This window comes from Manis pentadactyla, chromosome 7 (genome assembly GCF_030020395.1).
Source record: "Manis pentadactyla isolate mManPen7 chromosome 7, mManPen7.hap1, whole genome shotgun sequence".
NCBI lineage: Eukaryota > Metazoa > Chordata > Mammalia > Pholidota > Manidae > Manis > Manis pentadactyla.
This window is the reverse complement of record NC_080025.1, coordinates 139,123,789-139,146,820: the sequence shown is the minus strand read 5'-3', so window position 1 is coordinate 139,146,820 and position 23,032 is coordinate 139,123,789. Positions and strand designations below refer to the sequence as shown.

At 39.3% G+C, this 23,032-nt stretch overlaps 1 protein-coding gene across 2 annotated transcripts in view; it reads left to right on the top strand.

Moving 5' to 3' along the window:
- Positions 1 to 23,032, top strand: part of TPK1 (thiamin pyrophosphokinase 1) — a 354,196-nt gene that overhangs the window by 240,551 nt on the left and 90,613 nt on the right. For both annotated transcript variants that reach the window (XM_036926208.2, XM_036926206.2), the window contains one exon: positions 10,968 to 11,079. In XM_036926208.2, coding sequence (XP_036782103.2) covers positions 10,968 to 11,079 — 112 coding nt within the window. The remainder of the gene's footprint in view (positions 1 to 10,967; positions 11,080 to 23,032) is intronic.

Genomic DNA, 23,032 nt, shown 5'->3' with positions numbered 1-23,032 from the left:
TCAAAATAATAAAGACCATCTATGAAAAACCCACAGCCAACATTATATTGAACAGCGAGAAGCTGAAAGCATTTCCGCTGAGATCGGGAACTAGACAGGGATGCCCACTCTCCCCACTGTTATTCAACATAGTACTGGAGGTCCTAGCCACGGCAATCAGACAAAACAAAAAAATACAAGGAATCCAGATTGGTAAAGAAGAAGTGAAACTGTCACTATTTGCAGATGACATGATACTGTACATAAAAAACCCTAAAGACTCCACCCCAGAACTACTAGAACTGATATCGGAATACAGCAAACTTGCAGGATACAAAATCAACACACAGAAATCTGTGGATTTCCTATACACCAACAATGAACCAACAGAAAGAGAAATCAGGAAAACAACTCCATTCACATCTGCATCAAGAAAAATAAAATACCTAGGAATAAACCTAACCAAACAAGTGAAAGATTTATACTCTGAAAACTACAAGTCACTCTTAAAAGAAATTAAAGGGGACACTAACAGATGGAAACGCATCCCATTCTCATGTCTAGGAAGAATTAACGTTGTCAAAATGGCCATCCTGCCCAAAGCAATATACAGATTTCATGCAATCCCTATGAAACTACCAGCAACATTCTTCAATGAACTGGAACAAATAATTCAAAAATTCATATGGAACCACCAAAGGCCCCGAATAGCCAAAGCAATCCTGAGAAAGAAGAATAAAGTAGGGGGGATCTCACTCCCCAACTTCAAGCTCTATTATAAAGCCATAGTAATCAAGACAATTTGGTACTGGCACAAGAACAGAGCCACAGACCAATGGAACATACTAGAGAATCCAGACATTAACCCAGACATATATGGTCAATTAATATTTGATAAAGGAGCCATGGACATACAATGGCAAAATGACAGTCTCTTCAACAGATGGTGCTGGCAAAACTGGACAGCTACATGTAGGAGAATGAAACTGGACCATTGTCTAACCCCATATACAAAAGTAAACTCAAAATGGATCAAAGACCTGAATGTAAGTGACGAAACCATTAAACTCTTGGAAGAAACATAGGCAAAAACCTCTTAGACATAAACATGAGTGACCTCTTCTTGAACATATCTCCCCAGGCAAGGAAAACAACAGCAAAAATGAACAAATGGGACTATATTAAGCTGAAAAGCTTCTGTACAGCAAAAGACACCATCAATAGAACAAAAAGGAACCCTACAGTATGGGAGAATATCTTTGAAAATGACACATCCGATAAAGGCTTGACGTCCAGAATATATAAAGAGCTCACACGCCTCAACAAACAAAAAACAAATAACCCAATTAAAAAATGGGCAAAGGAACTGAACAGACGGTTCTCATCTCATACAGATGGCCAACAGACACATGAAAAGATGCTCCACATCGCTAATTATCAGAGAAATGCAAATTAAAACTACAATGAGGTATCACCTCACACCAGTAAGGATGGCTGCCATCCAAAAGACAGACAACAACAAATGTTGGCGAGGCTGTGGAGAAAGGGGAACCCTCGTACACTGCTGGTGGGAATGTAAACTTGTTCAACCATTGTTTAAAGCAGTATGGAGGTACATCAAAATGCTCAAAACAGACCTACCATTTGACCCAGGAATTGCACTCCTAGGAATTTACCCTAAGAATGCAGCAATCAAGTATGAGAAAGACCAATGTACCCCTATGTTTATCGCAGCACTATTTACAATAGCCAAGAATTGGAAGCAACCTAAATGTCCATCTATAGATGAATGGATAAAGAAGAAGTGGTACATATACACAATGGAATACTACTCAGCCATAAGAAAAGGGCAAATCCTACCATTTGCAGCAACATGGATGGAGCTGGAGGGTATTATGCTCAGTGAAACAAGCCAAGCAGAGAAAGAGAAATACCAAATGATTTCACTCATCTGTGGAATATAAGAACAAAGGAAAAACTGAAGGAACAAAACAGCAACAGAATCACAGAACTCAAGAATGGACTAACAGGTACCAAAGGGAAAGGGACTGGGGAGGATGGGTGGGTAGGGAGGGATAAGGGGGGGAGAAAAGGGGGGGTATTAAGATTAGCATCCATAGGGGGGTGGGAAAAGGGGAGGGCTGTACAACACAGAGAAGACAAGTAGTGATTCTACAACATTTTGCTACGCTGATGGACAGTGACTGTAAAGGAGTATATAGGGGGGACCTGGTATAGGGGAGGGCCTAGTAAACAAAGTATTCGTCATGTAAGTGTAAATTAATGATAAAAAAAGAAAAAGCAGTTCCTGTGTGGTGACGTCCAATGAGTTCTACACAATGATATAAAGGGCATTTAAAAGTGTAGGCAAAAGGTCTGTTTGTGTTTATACAGAGGATCAAAGCCTAATTTGGCTACCCCAAAAATGAACTAAGGTACGATATGAAAAAGAACTTCCAACATCAGCACTCTCGGGAAGACTCATGACAGAAGATGATCATCAAAAAACCCCAACAAAGATCCACGCGCTGCTACAGCTGTAGATGCACTCATCCCACCAGTTCCTGAACTTGCCATGGGAATGAGGAAGGAGATATCTAAGCTGGCCTGTGCATACAGTAAAACAACAAATTGGACTGGATCTATACTGTTGGAACTCAACCAAAAATTAGGAGAAGTGCAAATTGTAGCACTCCAAAATCTTACAACCACAGACTATTTACTGTTAAAAGAACATATGGGATGTGAACATTCCCCAGGAATGGGTTGTTTTAATTTGTCTGATTTCTCTCAGACTGTTCAAGTTCAGTTGGACAATATCCACCATATCATAGATAAGTTTTCACAAATGCCTAAGGTGCCTAACTGGTTTTCTTGGTTTCACTGGAGATGGCTGGTAATTACAGGTATGCTTTGGTTACATAACTGTACTCCTATTATGTTAATGTGTGCGCACAATTTAATTAGTAGTTTAAAACCTATCCATGCTGAAGTTACTCTACAAGAAGATATGTCAAAGAAATAATCAATCTTCCCATGTTTTCTTCTGCCTGCTACTTCTATAGCTTTTCTTCTTCCTTCCTAATCACAACCCTTTAGTAGAATTAGTGCCTCATGTCAAAAATTATCGAGTATCATAATTCTTCCACGTGGTAAAGACATCTCAAGACAAATGCTGGGCATAGAAGCCACAGGGCATAAATATGCAAAGAAGTAAAAAGCTAACCTTTTCAAACAATAAGGCTTCCCTCTCACTTACCAACTTCACATTTCCCTGTATGGCCCCGGAAGATGACTGGTTAGCCAGAGACGGGTAAGATTCCTCAAGGGAGGAACAACCTAAGACAGGCACAGTCGCAGGGGTGCCATCAGGTGAGAAAATGGGGAGCAGCAGAGGTGAGGCTTAGAACCTCCCCCCTCATGTTCTGAGAGAAATCTTCTGCATACGTGGATGTTTTATTGCCCTTGTCTAGCTTGGATTAACACATAGTCTACAGGCACACACCTGATCATCTACATTTGCTCTCTTACAACACTAAACTCTGTTTTCTACCTTTATCTCGTATCTACCTACCACTTCAGCATTTTATTAAAAATAATAGTAATAGAGAAAAGTGGTATCCACATATAAATCAAGTATAAAAATCAAATGAATATTCATATTTGAACTGACTGTTTATAGTTCATAATGCATGAACAAAACCAAAAGCTTCTGTGATGACTGCCCTTGTACTGTTCACTATGTAACTTATTCACTATGTAAGAATTTGTTCTCCATGTAAGAACTTGTTCATTATGCATCAGAAGATTGGAGACTGATGAAAATTAGGCTTGGGGTGGATTAATGATTGTGCATTGAGTATTGAGTCCCCTATACAGAATTTTATTGTTGTTAACAACCATTTGATCAATAAATATGAGAGATGCCCTCACAAAAAAAAAATATATATATATATATATACATATATGTATATATATATATATATATATATATATAAACACACTTCCAATTGTAAAATAAATAAGTAACCGGGATGTAATGTATAGCATAAGGAATATAGTCAAAATATTGTAACAACTTGGTATGGTGATAGCTGGTACCTAGAATTATCATGTATATAAATGTTGAATCACTGTGTTGTACACCTGAAACTTATGTAATACTGTGTGTCAACTACCCTTCAATAAAAAATAATTATCGAAAAAAAAAAAAAAGAATACATGAACCCATCTGAGAGAAAACAGTAACAAAATGGCACATTTTGTAGTATAAATAATTGAAGATGGTAACCATTAGAAGCAAGTAATCTATGTTAACTGAAATATGTAGGGAGTTTTCATAAAAAATAGAGTTTTCCTTTTGAAGTTTTTCTAGGTGAAGGGTGGAGAAATCACATCAGAGTAGACAGGAAAAGATGGGCAATCTCTTTGTACCATACGTTAAGTAGAATAACATTTCTCTAAAGGTATTTGAAAACTCTGTGATCACTCTTTCACTCAAAACATGTCTTTCTGTGTTACTTGCCCTGTTTCTACTGTTAGAAATGCTTGCTTCTGGGATAAGTATTGTCTTTAGAAGTCATTGTTTAAAATGTCTGCAGCTTTTGGAGGAGCCAAGAGCAGGTTCCAGGCAATTCCGTGTGAGAGCACTAACCAGCCGATTTTCTCTGACCAGAATAAAAGGAGGCATAAAGATAGGATAGGATACATTGTAAAAAAAAAAACAAACATCAATACAGAGGTGATTGAAGAGAAAGGGTAAACATCAGTTACATCAGGTTTATTTTTAAATAACCTAGCATTAGAGATTAGTGAGGAAATTAGTTTATCATAGTATTTTACTGTCTCTAACAAGAGTAGATAGTTCATAAATATTTTTGACTTTTGAGCAAACAGACCAGATTAAGTAGTATTCAAGTTTTCTTTTGAGTGACCATCCAGTATTGGCACTGAATTCTAAATTGGCAAGGAGGCTTACCTCACATCAAAACACACATGATTTCAGCCTGAGGTTATTAAATAGTTACCACAACAAAAATCAGATGAAAGTTTTTAATTTCAGAAGATATTATTGAAATGCTCTGGCTGTGGAAATATTAAACTAAACCATAGTTTCAGATATTATGTGTAAAATTACTATTCCAAATCAGTATTTTCCTAGATGGATTACAGGAAATGCAAATTCCATGGGTAATTTTGATGTGTTACTTGAGGGGCAGTAGAAGGTCTGTAGGTAAGTAAGTATGGGAAACATTCACTCAGGTAAATGGGTTTTTTTGCTGCAAAACTACCTAGCACCTCTAACATGCTTCTGTGCTTTGTGACTTCCAAGAGGAAACTATGAAATAATTTTTCCGATATCCTCTAACCCATGGAGTCACTGTCTGTGGAATAAAGCTATCATTAGATAAAATATTAATTCATTTTCCAAAGGGAACACCTTAAACATATGAACATATTTGTATGTAACATTGGTTTTATTCCAAATAGTCTGTATTGAATCAATGCACTTGTGTTTTGAATTAAATTTGTGTGGAGTAGAATAAAAGTAAATATACAGGTCTTCTCATTCTGAGATTTTACAGCTGCACGTTCACTGGGGCGACCATTTCTCTTGTGGCTTTTCAATCTTGTGGGTAGTCACAGTATGAAAATATGCCAGCCCAAAGGCCTGTCTTTGTGCAGAAGAGGTAACCTATTCTCCTGGTAAATACAGTGTAGACCTTTCTGTATGCTCCTTTCTCTGTTCTTTCCTGCAGGATATTTAATTTCCTGTATGCAGTGTTTGTTGATAGATTTTTTTAAGTACCTGGACAGAGTAACAAAAGATGAGGTACCAAAGGCTAACCTTGTGTTTAGTCAGTGTACAGAGGCATCTCATCATTTTGGGTCTGTGTGCCAGAAATTTTAGCTGCAATTAGCCATAGTTTATGTTCAGCATTAATAGCAATTAAGCTATCCACTTTATAAACTAGCTTTGGCACCTGCTCCCTGAATCTTCTAAAAGAAAATATGTTTATGTTCTTTCTGTGTTCAGTTGTTTTGTGACCCAGTTAAATTGGTGTGTGTTTTGTGAGATCCACACTAAGATATCTTTGCATAAAACTTGGCATAGTTACTGGATTTAAGGATTTGTAGATGTAAACAGCATTCAGATACTTTAGTCTTCGGTCTTTCTATAAAAGCAAAATCTAGGGTGCACTCGCTCTTTTCTGTCAGTCATAGTCATGTCTTAGTCCTTTGCAAAGAGCATGTGTAAGACAAGCAAAGTAACAGTGATTTCTCAGCCCTTCGTTAGGTCTCTGTGTATATTTTGGGAAAGTAATCTCCTGATGTTACCTGTCCTTAAGCATAGGTGCCAAGCAACATCCTTGCAACCTTTCACTAAATTAGTTTCATACCTTGTTGAGGTTATTAATATGTTAAAAAATAACCATGATTGGAAAAGCACACTGTGACTGATTTTCATTCCATGTTTACTGTGTAGAATTGCCTTTGACTTCAAAGAGTTATCTTAGCTCGAACCAGGAAGAGAGCAGGAACCTGTGCAATGGTTCATGAGGGTAGATGGAAGGCAGTGAGTAGTTCATGTGCCTCCAGTCTCCAGGAATGGCATAGATCTTTAGGGAAATTCTTTAACGTCAGGCTGTATGCCTGCCTGTGTCAAATCACACATAGGTTAGCATATGTTATGATTGGAGAAATCTGAGCAATGAACAAAAATTCCTTTTGTTGTTTATTTTTTAAAGATGTCACAGATTTGAGGATAGAGGAGAAAAGCACAATACTGTTCTTTAACTGTGCAAAGTTAAATTTGCATACTTATAAATAAAATGGCCAGTCACATACAGCTAAACATCTTTTTTGGAACAAAAGAAAAAAATGTTAATTGATTGTAGGCTAAGGCCTGTCTGTGACTTCTCAAGTCTACAAACTAGTTTATTCCCAGGTTTAAAATTCTGTCGAATCGTGAAATAATGAGGAAGGCAATGAATATATATAGCAAGGCTAGAAAAGAAAGCTTACCACTGCACCATTTAAATCAGTGGATTTAATAATAGCCATCCTCTCCCCGGGATAATAAAACTTTACACGTATATGTGCTGTTTCCTTTGCATTATACGATCCAAGTTGAAGAATCTTCTCCTAAGGTGTTTATGTCCATGAGTTGAGAAACCATTCTCATTTCCTTCATCATTCTTTCCCAAAGTTGGCTGGGGCACCAAACAGTAATATACTCAGCTGACCACTACCATCCCGTTAAGCAGACCACAAGCAGAGGGGAAAAGTCTTCAATTAAAAGATAGGAATTAACTGTAACACATGGAATATAAGGTAACCCAATGACACATGGATCCCTCTTTGATAAGGAACAAAGGAGTCACAGTCTTAGGTCACATGTTAGGGACACTTTTAGCCCAGATAGAGATGGCACCATCTGGGCCAGGTGTGCTCTCCTGGGCTGCCACCCAGTGCCTAGAGGCCCCAGGTGCCCTGGAATGGCTCTGACATGCTCTGCTTTCTGATGGGAACCCCGGGGGAGACAACCTGTACCCACAGGAATCAGCCAGCATGAAAAGTCCCCACCGCTTTCCTCTTCCTTTGCCGCTGAAGCCAAAGCAATTCTAAGGCAATCAGAGTCTCTGCAATGCTCCCTCTCATCAACTCCTTTCACTGTGAAGGAGGCTTTGTTACCGCCTGCTTTCAGAATTCGTTTAAGTATGTTACGTTTGGCATCTGTGGATGATGATTTGTACTATATTTAGCATCTGCACATTCCAAGAGAATGATTTCTATCAGGGAGGGTGGTAGGGAGAAACCAAACTCAAGTTCATGTGGCACAGCTATGCGATGTAAATCAATTTAGGGGAAAAATCTATACAAAGAAATTAAGGTGGTTCATGACTTAAAAACAAAAAACCGTGTTTTGGGGAAAGAAAGCAGAGCAAGGTTGTAACGGCTGCGAGGAGCAGCTGCACACCTCTCGGGGCTGCCCCTCCCCTCCAGCTGGCAGTGTCCACCCTACCACCGCAGCGCAGACAGTGCCTTTTAAGGGACGAGAAGCTGAAAGGTCATTGACAGGCATTTTTTTAATTAACAGACTTTATTTTTAGAGCAGTTTTAGGTTCAGAGAAAATTGAGAAGAGTAGAAAGAGTTCCCATCAGCCCCCTCTGCTCACAGTTCCCCTATCATCTTGCGTTAGCGTGGTGCATTTGTTACAGGGATGAAGCAATAGTGAGAACATTTTGTTAACAAAAGTACATAGTTCACATCAGGGCCCACTCCTTGTGTTACAGATCCTGTGGGTTTTGACAAGTGCATAATGTCATGCATTCCCCATCACAGGGTCACGCAGGATAACTCACTGCCCTGAAACTCTCCATGCTCCGCCCATTGCTCCCTGCCCCCAGCCCCACCAGTGATGTCCGCACACCACCTCATGGCCTTTGCCCCTGTGCACCCTCAGCCTGCGGACGTCTTCGCCCTCCCTTCGGAGTTGACCTCTGTTCCCACACAAGTGTCACTCCTCAGAGAACCTCTTGCTTGCACTCTGCCCCCTGCTCCCCATTACCCGCTCAGGTCTCTAATCTGTAGTCTCCCCTACTTCTCTGCGCTTTGCCTCCATGCACTGATCACAGTGTTCAAGTGTGTAGTTGCATAAATAACTTGTCTCTGACATCAGCATGGAGATTTATGAATGAGCAATGTGGCTGGAGGAGGAGCAGAGCCATTTCAAACCCCACAGCTCGGTCTCATCTCTGCTGCTTACGCATGATGTCCAGTATTACCAATTGTCCAGGCCAGGAGTGAATTAAAATCTCCCTTTGTAAAACCTACTATGTTAGGCACTATTTCTTGACTCTTCCATGATGTTAAATGATGATAAAATGAGGACCATGACACTTCCCTCTTCTTACCTGCACCTTCTGACAATCACAGCACTGCTTCTACACTGTCACATGTGGGAAGTTTCTCTAATGTAACAGTAGTTTGCACTTTTGCTGTAAATTGGTACTAAAAGATAAACACCAAAATCATCATTCAAGAACAAGATTTGTTTTTAGTTTGCTCCTGAGTTCTTCCCATGGCTATACCCTGGTTATTCCTCTTTCTTGAACTGCTGTTTAGAATTATCAGAATATTTTCTCTATTTTTTCTTCTGAAGAGTCTATGAATCTCTGTTTTGTATTCCTTCATTTCTAAAAAACATACTTGTTATTTTATTTATTTATTTATTTTTATTTTGGTATCATTAATCTACAATTACAGAAAGAACATTATGTTTACTAGGTTCCCCCCTTTACCGAGTCCCCCCTACATACCCCTTCACAGTCACTGTCCATCTGCGTAGTAAGATGCTGTAAAATCACTACTTGTCTTCTCTGTGTTGCGCAGCCCTCCCCATGCCCCCCACACACTATACATGCTAATCGTAATGCCCTCTTTCTTTTTCCCCACCCTTATCCCTTCCTTCCCACCCATTGTCCCCAGTCCCTTTCCCTTTGGTAACTATTAGTCCATTCTTGGGTTCTGTGATTCTGCTGCTGTTTTGTTCCTTCAGTTTTCCTTTGTTCTTATACTCCACATTTGAGTGAAATTCGCAGCAACATGGATGGAGCTAGAGGGTATTATGCTCAGTGAAATAAGCCAGGTGGAGAAGGACAAGTACCAAATGATTTCACTTGTTATTTTATTTTTATAAGATTTCAATGTTAAATCAATTATGTTTTCTGGTTCGTGGCACAGTCTGTCTTTTCCAGGCAAGAAGCCTCACTGATTGACTGGTAGACTGTTTCCCTTCATCCCTACACCTCATTTCCATCTTCCTAATCCTTCCAACAGTCAGACGTGTCCGTGTGTGTGTATATAAGCATATATACTTAAAATTTTCAAAATATATGTTTTAAATTTTTATTGTTAGAGAAAGTGTCTAACTGTATGTACACTGATTTTAATTTACATAAATAGGTTCTTTAATTTATTATGATTCGTTTCCTCCTATGCATTATGTTTTCAATCCGCCCACACTTCTCGGTGTGCATTATATCCACTGCTTGGTATATATCTACATGTGCTGCCTATCTTTTCTGTCAATAATGGACACCAAGTTCAAATGTATTTTACAGTTTCTTTAAAAGTCCCCCTTGTGTTTGAAAGTATTTTGGCTCTTTTAACTGAATTTATTCCCTCCCTCTGATTAAAGGTTCAAGTAGGAATGTATGCATATGAATTGTATAGGTAGTAAAGATCTGAATGGACTTGTGTTAAATTTCAAGAGAATTGTTTTCCTAATCCTTTGATTAAAGACAAAGCCTACTCTTATGTTGAGGCCTGTACACAGTGGCATAATTTTCCAGAAGCTTGGAGAACAAAAAGCACAGTTGTAATCAAAGTAAAATGACTGTAAAAGGAGGTCTAGTCTGGTAATATGTCACATATTTAATATATTTGAAAACAGTTTTTATTAAAATAAAGAATATCCTTTGGAATTTTTAACTTCAGAGTTATATGAATTATGAAAAATACCTTTCTTATTCTGTTATTAAATGCACGCATGCCTTGGTGTTTTCCCCTAACGACTTGCAGTATCTTTCTATAAAGACTGTATACCCTAAGGATAGTGAATAGAAGAGAAATGGAAAATCATTACTTAGTAGAGGAGGAGGAGCTTCCAAGTATTCTATTTCAAATCAAACCTTATAGGCTTGTTATCTGTGTGGTCCTGGGTACATTTAATCTGAGAAAGCTTCAATTTTGTCCTATGTAAAAGTAAAAATTAATAATAAGCCACCTTGTAAAATTGCCATAGGATTAAGGCAGGTGAAAGTTCCTAGGATTATTCAGCACAAACTACATACATTTATTCAGGATTAAGTGTGGCAAACCACGTGCAGTCCCCAGGATGGTCCCTGGTGCATACAGCAGGTGGGGGCTTCAGTGCTCATTTATCTTCCCCATCTTCACAGTCATTCCTTCTCTGCTGCAGGGAAAGCACAGGTTGCACGTACGCACTGGAATGGAAGGTGACTGGTGTGGCCTCATTCCTGTGGGACAGCCTTGCAATCATGTTACAACTACAGGCCTCAAGTGGAACCTCAGTAAGTAGAACCCTTGGACAAAGGGAAGTGTTTTTTTTTCTTTTCCGTTTTCTTTTGTCTCTGGTGTATACCTAGAAGTAGAATTGCTGGGTTATATGGTAACTTAACCTTTCAGGGAACCACCACACTGTTTTCCAAAGCAGCTGTACCATTTTATATTCCATCCAGTGATGTGTGAGGTTTCCAGTTTTTCCGCATTCTCATCAACACTTGTTATTTTTTTTTTTTTGACACATCGTCCTCTTGGTGATGAAGTAGAATCTCACTGTGGTTTTTATGTGCTTTTTCCTGATGTCGAACATCTTTTCATAGGCTTATGGACTGTTTATACATTTTCTTTGGAGTAGTGTCTAAACATTTTTTGCCCACATTTTAATTGCATTATTTCTCTTTTTAGGCTAAGTTGTAAGAATCTTTTATATATTCCAGATACAAGTCCTTGATGACATACATGACTTGCAGATATTTCCTCAGAGTCTTTGGCTTATCTGTTTATGTTTTGAAATTTAGTTAACTAAATTCATTGATACAATTTTGATGAAGCCCAGTTTTTTCTTCTGTTGACTATACTTTGGTGTTGAATCTAAGAACTTTGCCAAAGTGCTCTTCATGAAACCTACTTTACTTTTCCAGAGAAGCAGCTAGTCTAACTAAAGTAGCAAGTGTTTTTCATAGTTAGACTGCTGATATTTTACAAATTAGCAGCTCTTACCAAGTTTTAAGATGTTTTTCAGTATTTATTAACTGTGGTAGGTCATAGGGATACTAAACCTGTCTCTTTTGAAAGAAAGAAAAGAATGAGGTAGATCTCTTGATGAAATAATGCTGATTCCAAAGGAAACCATTGGGTGTCAAATGGATCAACTCTAGTGTCTTTACGAAAAACCAGAATTAAATCAAAGAATTTCCACTGAATGTCAATAGGATTATCTCCTAATTGACCAACACCTCTAAGGCTATAAAAAGTAAAGTATGAAACCATAGCATTGCTTTATAACATGTAAAAAACTTTTAGGTTCCCACAAGGAAGTAATATTTCAAGAAATAAATCATTTGAAAGATATTTTAAAAGACCTTCCTATGAGCCACTGCTGAAACAATTAGGAAAAACTAAAGATATGTGACGCCCATGTCTGGAGAGCTCATCAGAATTTGAAAGGGCAGTAGGAACATACCTGCTCGGGTGCATAAAGTACGTGACAGGCTTTGAAGCTATTCGACCAAAATTGACAAAAGCTTCCATTAGATGCTCTTTGGAAAATATTTTCGGCCTAAAACAATTGTTGTCCTTCTTAGAGTTCCCTTTCTCTCCGAGGATCTGATCTAGACAGTCTAGACAGTGGCCAGGCAGCTTACCAGGCGAACCTCTTCCTGGATCTCACAGTGACGTTGCTTTTCGGGGCTGGCGCTGAGGTGGGGAGAAGGTGGCAGATGGGCTGCTGCCCTGGCAGCCTTCGCCGTGCAGTAACGGGAGAGAATCAGAGGACGGGCACAGTTCTTCGGGGCTCTCCAGAACAGCTGCTGATGCTTGTGGCCCACAGGAGCACGCACGTTCTCATCACGCCTATTAAGTCTACCCTGGGAGGGGCCCTTTGGTATGGTGAGGGCAGCTTTTGTGACCTTCCTCCCTCTGATAGTGCTTTGATCATGCCAGAATGCTACACACTAGTACATACTTCTGTGTTCATAGGTGGCCCTGACTTTTGAAGTAATTACTTTTTTCTCTACAGTTTTATGAAAATAAGTAGCAACTCCACAGAGTATGGTAAGAAGCACAGTTGAGACAGGGTTTCGTCGGTTGTTAAATGTGCTAATGGGGGCTTCTGATAGGTACTGTCACCTCATTAAAAAGTAGTAAACTGAAATGGTACCATGTTGACTGGAGGAGGGGTGTAGCTTTCTGTCACAGAGAGGGCACCAGCCCCACTCAGTGTTCCCGTCTGTGAACGCGGAGCCCAAGGTCAGGGCCTGTGTGTCAGCCACACCTATACAGTAACAGGCACAGCTGGGCTGGAGAAGAGAAAGGAGCTGCAGTAACTTCCTCAGAGGCTGCCCACTCTTAAGCCAGGAAGATAAGCAAGTCCCTGTAAAGAACATATCAAAACCTTTCTCAGGCTTTTGATATGTTTTGTTTTGTTTTTTAATTTCTAAGGCTTGCTCTTTCCCAGCCTACACCCATTCTATAATACCATGTGAGAATTTCTACAAATAGAGTTACCCATCTCAATTTGCAATATCTCACGTCACAGGGTCTTTAAAATATGTGCAAGGTGCCTGTGTGCCCATCATCCAGAAGTGAAACTTTCCGACTATTGTTGGAGCTGCCTGTATTTACAGTCTTGGGTTTCATAGCTGCGTGCTGTGGGTATTCTATGACATGAGTCTGGTACAAGAGTTTCTCTAGGCTTGGGAAGTAAAACAGCCCTTGAGTACAATAGCTGCATCACCGGTGAGAGCATCCTCCCTGTACGATGCGTGCTGTGTGCTCCAGCAGTGAACATCCAGTGCCCACCAGCCAGGAGTTTACAAGAAGTCCTATGCTCCACCTCCTAAGTAGCTTCTTGGTATTGTCAGATTGACAATCTGGTGAATGTCAGTGATACTGCATTGTGGTGTCTGATGGCTGGTGAGGGAAAGCATGTTTTTGTTGTTAATACCATGCAATTTCCTCGTCTGTGGATTGCTATTTCCTTTTGCCCATTTAGCCATTGGATTATTTGTTATGTTCTTACTAATTCTTAGAGGTTCTTCAGATCCTAATTATCTTCTTCCTGGCTATACTGTGCCTTTTCCATTTGTTTATAGTGTGTTTCTATGTACAAGGTCATTAAGTTTAAGAGAGTCAAATTATCAGTCTTTTTCTTTAAGACTTGTCATTTCTATGCCTTAAGTCATCTTTCCAGTCCCCATGATCATAAAGATGTTCTCATGTTTTAGTTTCAACTTTTATTTTTAGGTCTTTTTTTCACCTGGAATTGATTTTTGTGTACAGCATGAGTTAGGGGCCTCATTTTCTTCCTTACGATAGCCAATTGCCCTAGCATCATTCGCCACCCTTTCTCCAGCGACTTACAGTGAGCCGTAAGCTTCCATCTTCATGGGTATGTGCTTGAATCTCTAGTCTGTTTCCTGGGCTTACGTACTTCTTCCTGTCCTGATACTACACTACCTTAATTACCAGAGCTGTATAGTAAATATTGAAATGTGGCGAGATGAGTCTCTCACCATTGTTCTTCAAAATTTTTGTGGCTATTCCTGGCTTTTTGCTCTTCCTAAATGTTAGTGTTAGCTTGACAAGTGTCACACACAGAATTCTGATTTATTTTTTATTGGAATTATGTTTAATTTGTAGACTAGTTGGGGGAGAATAGAACAGTTGGGGCAGAAAATTTCTGTATGAAATTGTCTCCCCATCCATAAACATAATTTGTCTTCGATTTCCTTAGAACTTTTTAGTTGCTTTCAGCAGTTTTTAAATTTTGTCCATAAGATCTTGCCCATCTTATGTAAGATTTCTTTCTAGAAACCATGTATATTGTGTTGCTATTGTTAAGTTATACCTTTTTAAAATTACATTTTCTGAGTTCATCAGTGGTATGTAGACATACAATTGATTTTAGTATATTAATATATTGCTGAACACGTCTGTTTCTAAAAGTTGACTATAGATTCACTTGGGCTTTCTATAGATAGTCATATTTTTATGAGTAATTATGTTTCTTTCCTCTTCAGTCTGTGACAAGTAGGGTTGTATTCATTTATGACTAACTGAAACAGTAGCTTTCAAAAAAATCTTTTTCTTTTCCCCCATGTAACAAAGTACAGAGATAAGTAGTTAGGGGACAAGGTTTCCACAGTTTCCTCAGCCTTTGCTTCAAAATTGTAAGAAATCCATTGCAACTCTATCTGTATTCCCTGTTCAGCATCGGGAAGGAGGGAAGAACAGAGGGAAGCGGAGGCAGAGCAGGCAGGCAGCAGAGATTCCCGATTCTCAGAGATCCTTCCTGCTTCTGATCCTCTCTGCCTCAGTGGTCAGAACTGTCAGAGAGCTGCCCTAGCTGCAAAGGAGGCTGGAATGTGCCACCTGAGGACTGTGTCACCCTAAATCAAACAGCTTCTGTCAGTGAGGAAGAAGAGGATGAACAAGAGTAGTAAAAGTCTGCTCTTCTATCAAAAAATGCCTTCTCTCTGTCTAACGTGTTGTCAAACTGTTCAGCTACTTACGTAAACTTAGTTTAACTTTTTCTCAGCCACATTCCTGTTATTGAAGAATCCACAATCAATCAAATTCTTACTTGTCTATAATCTGTCTTTAACTGTTCTTCAGAACTTACTTGTTTCTTTGATGTTCTACAGTTTTACTACAATATGTTTAAATGTAACCTTTATTTTATTCTAGTTGGTTTTCTTTAGCTCTGATAGTTGGTGTTCATCAGTTCTGGAGATTTTTCATATAACCCCATTTCTCAGATAAGGACATGGCAGTTCAAAGCTCTGGTTAGAGATTTGCCCAATTCACATTATTAAAGATTGATGCACTCAATTCAATTTGAATTCAAGTGTTCAATGCTACTTTTCCTTTTTTCCAATTAGTAAATTAAAGACTGTCCATGTAAGATAAGTTGCTGTTTTTAAAAAAATCACTAAAATGAATTCAGGGTAAAGAGAAGACAAGAGGAAGGTAACTGTAGGCAGGGGAAAACAAAGATGTTAGGAAAGAGGAAAAAGTGGTAGGAATGAGAAGTAATTAGGGAGAAAAATTAAAATTCCAAGGGATAGAACTTTTAACTTCTCTACGCTTTTGTCTAAGAAAAATACTAAATTGAGTTGCCCTCCATTTGCCCAGGCTTCTTATTTGTAAGACTCAGATCAAATTTGAAATTATGTGTTCATTGTTCCCCCCCTTTTGTGTTTTTTTCAAAGCAGTATAGACATAAATGACAAAATGAAATAATTTAATAGCATTGACTAAAAGTGATTTAAATCTAACCTGAGTGAAAGAGTTTTGAAAGAAAAAAAAATATGAGAAAACAGTTTTAAAAGACTTTTCATGTCTTTGGAAAATAAGCTGGCATAAGTGTGTCCAGGTAGCAAGATTTTCTACAGGACTTCTCTGTGACGATTTTTAAGTGCCAGTCTAACAAGGGAACAGTTCATACATCTGTGAAACACTTACTAATAAATCAGTTTCAGTGTAAATGCTTTTAATTCTCACTTCTTTATGATTCACTGAGTGATTGTAGTCAGAGATATTAAGTCCAGAATTCAGAGAGGAGGTCTGTGCTAGAGATGTAAGCTTGCTAGTATATAGATGTCATAGTTCAGTAGTAGCTGTATGTATGAAATTAGAGTATAGGCCTTTGTGAGCTAGTGCCACTAATGTGTGGGGGATGTTTCATATTTTCAGATGTCTTTGTTATTATTTTGGTTATTGCTTTTCCAATCCAGTGCTTAAAAAGCCGTACTGTGAAACTGTGACATCAGCATTTCCTGTCTGATTCAGGACAGTATCTCTTGTATCTTAAATCTTTGATAATCAGTGACAAAACACATGCCTTAGAGATCAAAGGTGATAAGAATGGCTTTTTTTTTTTTTTGCCTCAGTCTTCCCCAGGGAAGATATTAGTAACAGTTTCACACCCCAAACCATTTTTCTCAAGTTTCTACCAGTAACAGGGAGCAAGTACAGATGGTGAAAAAATGAAAGGTAGAATATTAGACTCTTCCTTGTAATTATTTTATAGCCATATATTATTAGAATATCAGGGCTCTATACATCCTTCAAGATCAATCGAGTATTTATTAATTACTGAGCAGACATACACCATCAAACTACAACTTACTGCTTAGGCCACTCTTACTTTTATTCCCTCTCCTTCCATACACACGAACACCTATGCCTAATGCATACACTTGTACTGTTTGGGTTTTCTTATGTACATTTATTTGGTTGATCTGGGGTTACAAACCACAAATCTGCTACTTTCGATAAGTTCTGAATATTAGCATTGGAGAATCATTGCACAAAATAACAATCATGGTAAAATTCTCGGACCCAGCCATTATGAAGAAGGCAAAGTTGGGGGTGGCAGGTTGGTAAGCAGTAGATATTTCTCTGGAGAGGAAAAACACAAAGAGGAACAAGATTACTTTTTAGACTATGTTATTGTGGAGGATTTTCATATATTCTATGTATAAGCAAATATTATATCTTTAGACACTTAAGACTAATGACAGCCTACTACAAACTTGTATTAAATATATATTTCACTAACTTAGGTCCAGTTGTTTTCTGTGTTGTAGAATTTGAACCAGACATGAATGATTTTTCTTAAGTCCTTGCCCTTTGTGATTCTGCTGAGAGCACAAGGAGCCAACAGTAATTTACTGTATGCCACAATCACCCTGTTCTGTTTTCAGAAAACTCCCAACAACCTGACAGCACACATTTATTATGGTTGATTCTAGGCATTTAAATATGAAAACAATTAACGTGCATTTGTACAGAATACGACAAATGGGAATTTGTGAGCAGACCAATTTTTCATTGCCCTGCGTTCAAGAACACTATTATGACTAAGGTCTGCCTCCCAAGTTTTTAAGTGAGTTGATTTCCTAATATTCACGTGGGCAGGTTGACGGATGAGAATGACTTCAGTGTAAGCCTGTGTCCCTTTCTCTTTCCCCTCCTCCGTGTTTCACTTTTGTGCTGATTCAGGCGTGAGCTCTGTGCAGTCAACCATCCCACTAATATATTGAGACAAGAAAGCAATAACTTCTGTCATTACATGAATTGCAGAGAAAGAATGAAGGGGTGCTGGCAAATAAACTTTTACTCTGGGAACAGCTCCCTGGGTATAATTTTCTACTGGGCCCAGATAATCATACTTTGTATTTTGACTAGCACTTTCACATACCCCCAACCTATCTTTCTTCAACACTCACTCTGTCTTGTTCAAGTATAACATTAACCCTTTTACTAATGGAGAATGCTAAGTAGTATTATCCCCATTTTATAGATGAGGAAACTGATGTTAGACATAGGATATTAAATTGTCCGAGTTCGTATTTCCTAACCTAGTCCTCTATGTGCAAAACATGGATCCATCTTTTGGGTGGGTCATTTATATATTTTTAAAAACTTTAGACATGGTGAAATAACCTATCTCAAAATCCTTTTTCTAAATAAAAAGTTGGATTTTCCTTGAAATCAGGTAGGGTCATAGACAAAGGACAAATTAACACCTTAGCAATTAAAATCATGTCGTTAGTCCCACCTAAGATGTTCTCTCCACTCTGTAAGATACAAACCTACAAGATAGAGCCACACAGCTTTGTAGAGTGTGTATTTTTAAGTATAATTTATGCTCACTGTGACATCTGATTTCTGGGGTGATTAGAAACCAAATGTTGTCAGTCATTCTGGTCCTCAAGGTACTTGTGGCAAGGATTCAAGAAAAAAAGATTTATTTAGCATTCACAAAGGCCGACAGTTGGTTAAAACACGATGTTTGAGTGTCTAAGGATTCAAGGATGAAAAAGAGCAAAGAGAAAAGAGCAAGATGGCTTGGCAGCAGCAGGTTTCTGTCACGCAGGTTCTCAGCAGGGAGCTGCCCCTTTGTCCTCTAGATTGCTGGGAGGCCGAATTGTGAGAAAGCTGAAAATATGTGACGAATACTAGGCTTAAATTGAAAGGAGAAGAGCCCAAACTCAGGAAATGTGCAGTATGCAGACTGAAACAGAGGTATCTGCATAAGAGGGCTTTTATATATAACCGTGGACCCGGAGAGGTTTATAGTGAATAAATACTTGTTTAATTTGTTTTCTTTTTCACTTTTTGGGCTGTAGTTCAAAGGAAATGGAAGGTACAAATTAAATAGAAAGGAGGTAAGTTCTTGAGCTAAAGGAGTGCATTGAGGGATTAGATAGGAGCTCTCCTCTTCCACAGAAGAGAGCGGAATTGAACTCACAGAGAGGGTGGAGACCCTCTGGCTTTGAGATTATGTAACAGCCAAAAAAGGAACAAGTCAATGCTTTAAACCCCTTGACAAAGGAAGTCTCTGGAGATTTTTATATAACATATGACTTAACCTTCTTCTGTGCAACCTTGAGTTTCTCTTGAAATGTAGCAGAAACATTTTATCCAGCTGTTTACTTTGGTCAGTAATGTGGAGGGAAGATGACGGTGGCATTCACCTTCTGTGGTGCTGGGCGGTCATGCAGACTCTTCATCTGCACAAGACGACTGGTTGATGATGTGGTAGGTTTCCTTCAATCTGAAAACTGTGGCTCTGAAGCCACTGAGAAAGAGTCTAGGTCATAAATGCCAGTAGCCAAGTTTTGCAAGGGAACATCCATCTCCTCCTTAAGTCCCTATTGTTGGCAATTAAAAGTCCCCAGGAGAAGCAGTAATAGGACCCCAGCCAGGGGACGCTGGTTTGAAAGCTGTCAAGGGTCAGTGTTGCATTGTGAGGACCCCTCTCTCGTAGATTTCATGTGATGTAATTCACCGTGTATGCAGGTGGCTTTGAACATTATGGAGGAAGACATCCTGTGTCACCCCAGCACTTTGTGAGCTCCTGCTGAAGGTTCTCACTCCTCGGAAGTTCACAGTGAAGCCAGGAATGGAAACTTAATCATCATTCTTCCTTTACACTGAGACAGAGTCGAAGCTCTGGTTGCAGTCAATAGAATAGTCTTTCCGCGATCACTCATCTGTAGTATTGTGATCTCCCAGCAGCCCCGGTGCCAACATCCCACTCTGGCTGTCTTCTCTCTTCAGTGCAGTTTCACTCTGGGTGAGTCACACTGGCCCTTTCCAGTCATCATCTGCAAATTAACAACTTGTCTCTCTCAGCTGTCTATCCCTAAATCTGGTTTTTCTTGTGTGCGTATGTATATATGTGTATCTTAAAGAACGTGCTTAGAAAAAAATTATCAAAGCAAGAAGGCTTTCTGATTTTTTTTCAAGCAGCTACAACCAGCTTTTATTGTTAGCCATTTGAAAAAGTGTTTATTAGCAGTATATCAGTGGCAATTTAAATGTGACATGTAATGAAGAAAAATACAGATTGAAACCTGTGGTGTTTTTATTGACCTGTGTCCCACCAAAGGCTGCTATTCTACAGATAAGGATAAAGAAGTTTTATTTCCTGCTGCCTTGCTTGTGCATGCTAATTACCATGGAATTAAATAAATAAGGCTCACCCTACTAGAAGGATAGCATCACTAAGGGTAGTGGTAGGGATCTGCTTTGTGCTTTGGGGGAAGTGGAAAGGGCCCAGATGCTGGCTTCCTTCTCCTGATTCACGGCTGCCACACTTACAGCGTAAAGGCGTGCACTGCTCTCACCCACCCTGAGTATAAGTTCTCTTGCCTTTAAAATGAATGACTTTGAACTAAATGATCTCCTTCTTTTTCATCGTCAGCACTGTCTGTCTGCTTTCTCCTCAACAGCAGAATCACACTGTTTTGTTCTCTCCTCCTGACGCCTGTGAAAAGCCTTTGAGGTCCAGCATACAAGCCGTGTCCCCCATAAAACATGAGCCTGTCCCCAGTGTTCCCGGAACATGTTCTCCCTCGCACATCTCCCCTACCTCCACTAAAATCTCATTCATCCTCAAGACAATTTCAGATCGCTTCCTTATTCAGGAAGCTTTCTTAGCCAAATGTGATTTCTCTTTCCTGAGTTCCTAAAGCATGCTGGGCAACTCTTCACAGGCGATACTTCCCTGTTGGTGTCATTCTTGGTGCACGTTTCTTACTCTCTGCACTAGAATGCCTTCGCCTCCAGGATTTGGTGCTTGTCTGTGTCTCCTCCTAGTCATCTGGAATAGTGCTCTGCATGTGCTATGTACTTAGCAACCTTTTCTGAATTAGCACATGCATCTGGCCAAGTGACCCAGGTGAATTCTGTAATGGGACACAGAACCAACCGCACTGGTTGGTAAAAGCTGTTGAGCCAAGAGTTCTTTATCATAAACCTTTAAAACAATTGAATAATGAAGAATAAATTGGATATTAAGGGTAAAAGTAGTTGTAAACCTTGCCAGAAGCTACTGTGGTTTAAAGTGATGCTATTTAGAATATGAATATTACCAAAGATGATTTTGAGGATGAATGGGGGGGTGTGTGCTGAGAGAGGGGCCCTTTTATGTAGAGGGCGATGGAGGAGGGAACTTGTAGAAGCCTTGCTGTACTCGGGATGTGGAGTTTTAAATGAATTAGCTGTTCCCTTGGATGCTTTTTCTGGCCCATTTCTTTACTGCAATGAGCATGAGGCAAGGTTTAAGCATTTCATTTTGGGCTTCTCCTTTCATAGGAGTTGAAAATGGTATAAAACTACAATTTGAGGAGAAGTATCATAAAAACAAAGGTAAATGAAATTGGTTCTCTCGTTATTGTGTCTCTATTTGTAAAACTTACAATATTTGCTTTGCAAAAAGAGGAAAAACAGAAACCCTAGTTCAGCCTTACTCTGCTGTGTCCTGCCGGCGTTCTTACAGTACTATGCAAGTGTACAAAGTCAGTTTATGTTTATTATTCTGTATCTTTATTATACCCACTTAACTAGATTGTGGACTCCTCTAGTTTATGGGCACCTTAGGTTTTGACCCCCATCCTATTTAGTAAAATCCTTAACACTGCATATATAATTGACTTGATTAATGACACGATTCCTTATCAAAGTTGCTCCTTTGCATTATTCAGACCTACGCATTTCTCTAGCATTATCAGCTAGAAATAACTAATGAAGTGTTTACTTAGTCTTGGGGAATGATCATATTTATAGGTGGGGAAGAAATAGTGGATCCGGAAAAAAAAAACAAAAAAAAACAAAGAAGGAACAGTGAGCAGGGCAGGAAGATGAAAGGATTACACAGATTATCCAAGAAAGCAGCTGCCATTTAAAGAGGGTTGATGAGTAGGATCCTACGCAAAAGGGAGTAAAATTGTCAGATTTCACCGAGGGAATGATTTGGTCGCTGTTGAAAATGCAGAATAGTAGCAGCACGGCAGGAACAGAAGCCAGGTTTCTATTTTTCAAGGTGGTTAAAAAGGAGTTAAATGCATGTTGAAAGCACAAAGGCAGCAGATTTATTAAGCTTCTTAAAAGAAGTTTATCAGTGATACCAGGAAATGCAGGGATGGAGTTCTGTAACCAAGGAGGCCTGTATGTCAGAGGTAAAGGAAGTCTGTTCACCGCGGAAGGTGAAAGGAGCCCAGGAACTCGAGGGACGCAGGGAGGGACGGAGGGAAGGGGGTGACATGCGGGCTCAGCATCGCTGCAGAACTGAGGGTGGGTCCAGATCAAAGAGTGGCATGTTTAGCTCCACCTCCTAAACTGGACACAAAGAGCAAAACAAGAAATGTTGACTTGCACATTAAGGTGTAGACACTCACGGATGGAGGCATTAATATAAGTGGCATGAATCTTTACCAGTAAGTTGGCCACACTCAGTAGACAAGCCGCTGGGTTAAAGTTAAGATCTGCAAAGTTTAAAATACCTATTGAGGAGAATATAAAAATAAGTAATGTTTAAAAAATAAGTAGATAACGTTTGAATAAATTTCGGATCACAACCAGTTGTTGACCATAAAGGGTTCTTCAGTTCCGAGTTTTGCTCTAGCAGAGTTCTAGTGGGGAAGAGTGGGCAGCATAGATCAGGGCCACAGTGTGGGGAAGGGTGGCCGCAGTTCCCAAGAGCCCCAGCATCTCCACGAGTTGAACATTACACCACAAGTAGTCCGCAACTGAGTGTTAAGTCCTAATGATTTTAACTGACTTTTAAAAAAGTCTTTAAAGCAAGTGAAAGGTCCCTGTGACAGCCGTGTTTCTCTCTGGCGATTCAGCGTGCTTCCTCAAATTGAGAAGAAACCTTCAGTTCAGAGTCAGGGGTGTGGAAATTGTATGTACTTACATCCTCATCTGTTGGTGCCTTGTGCCGTGTGC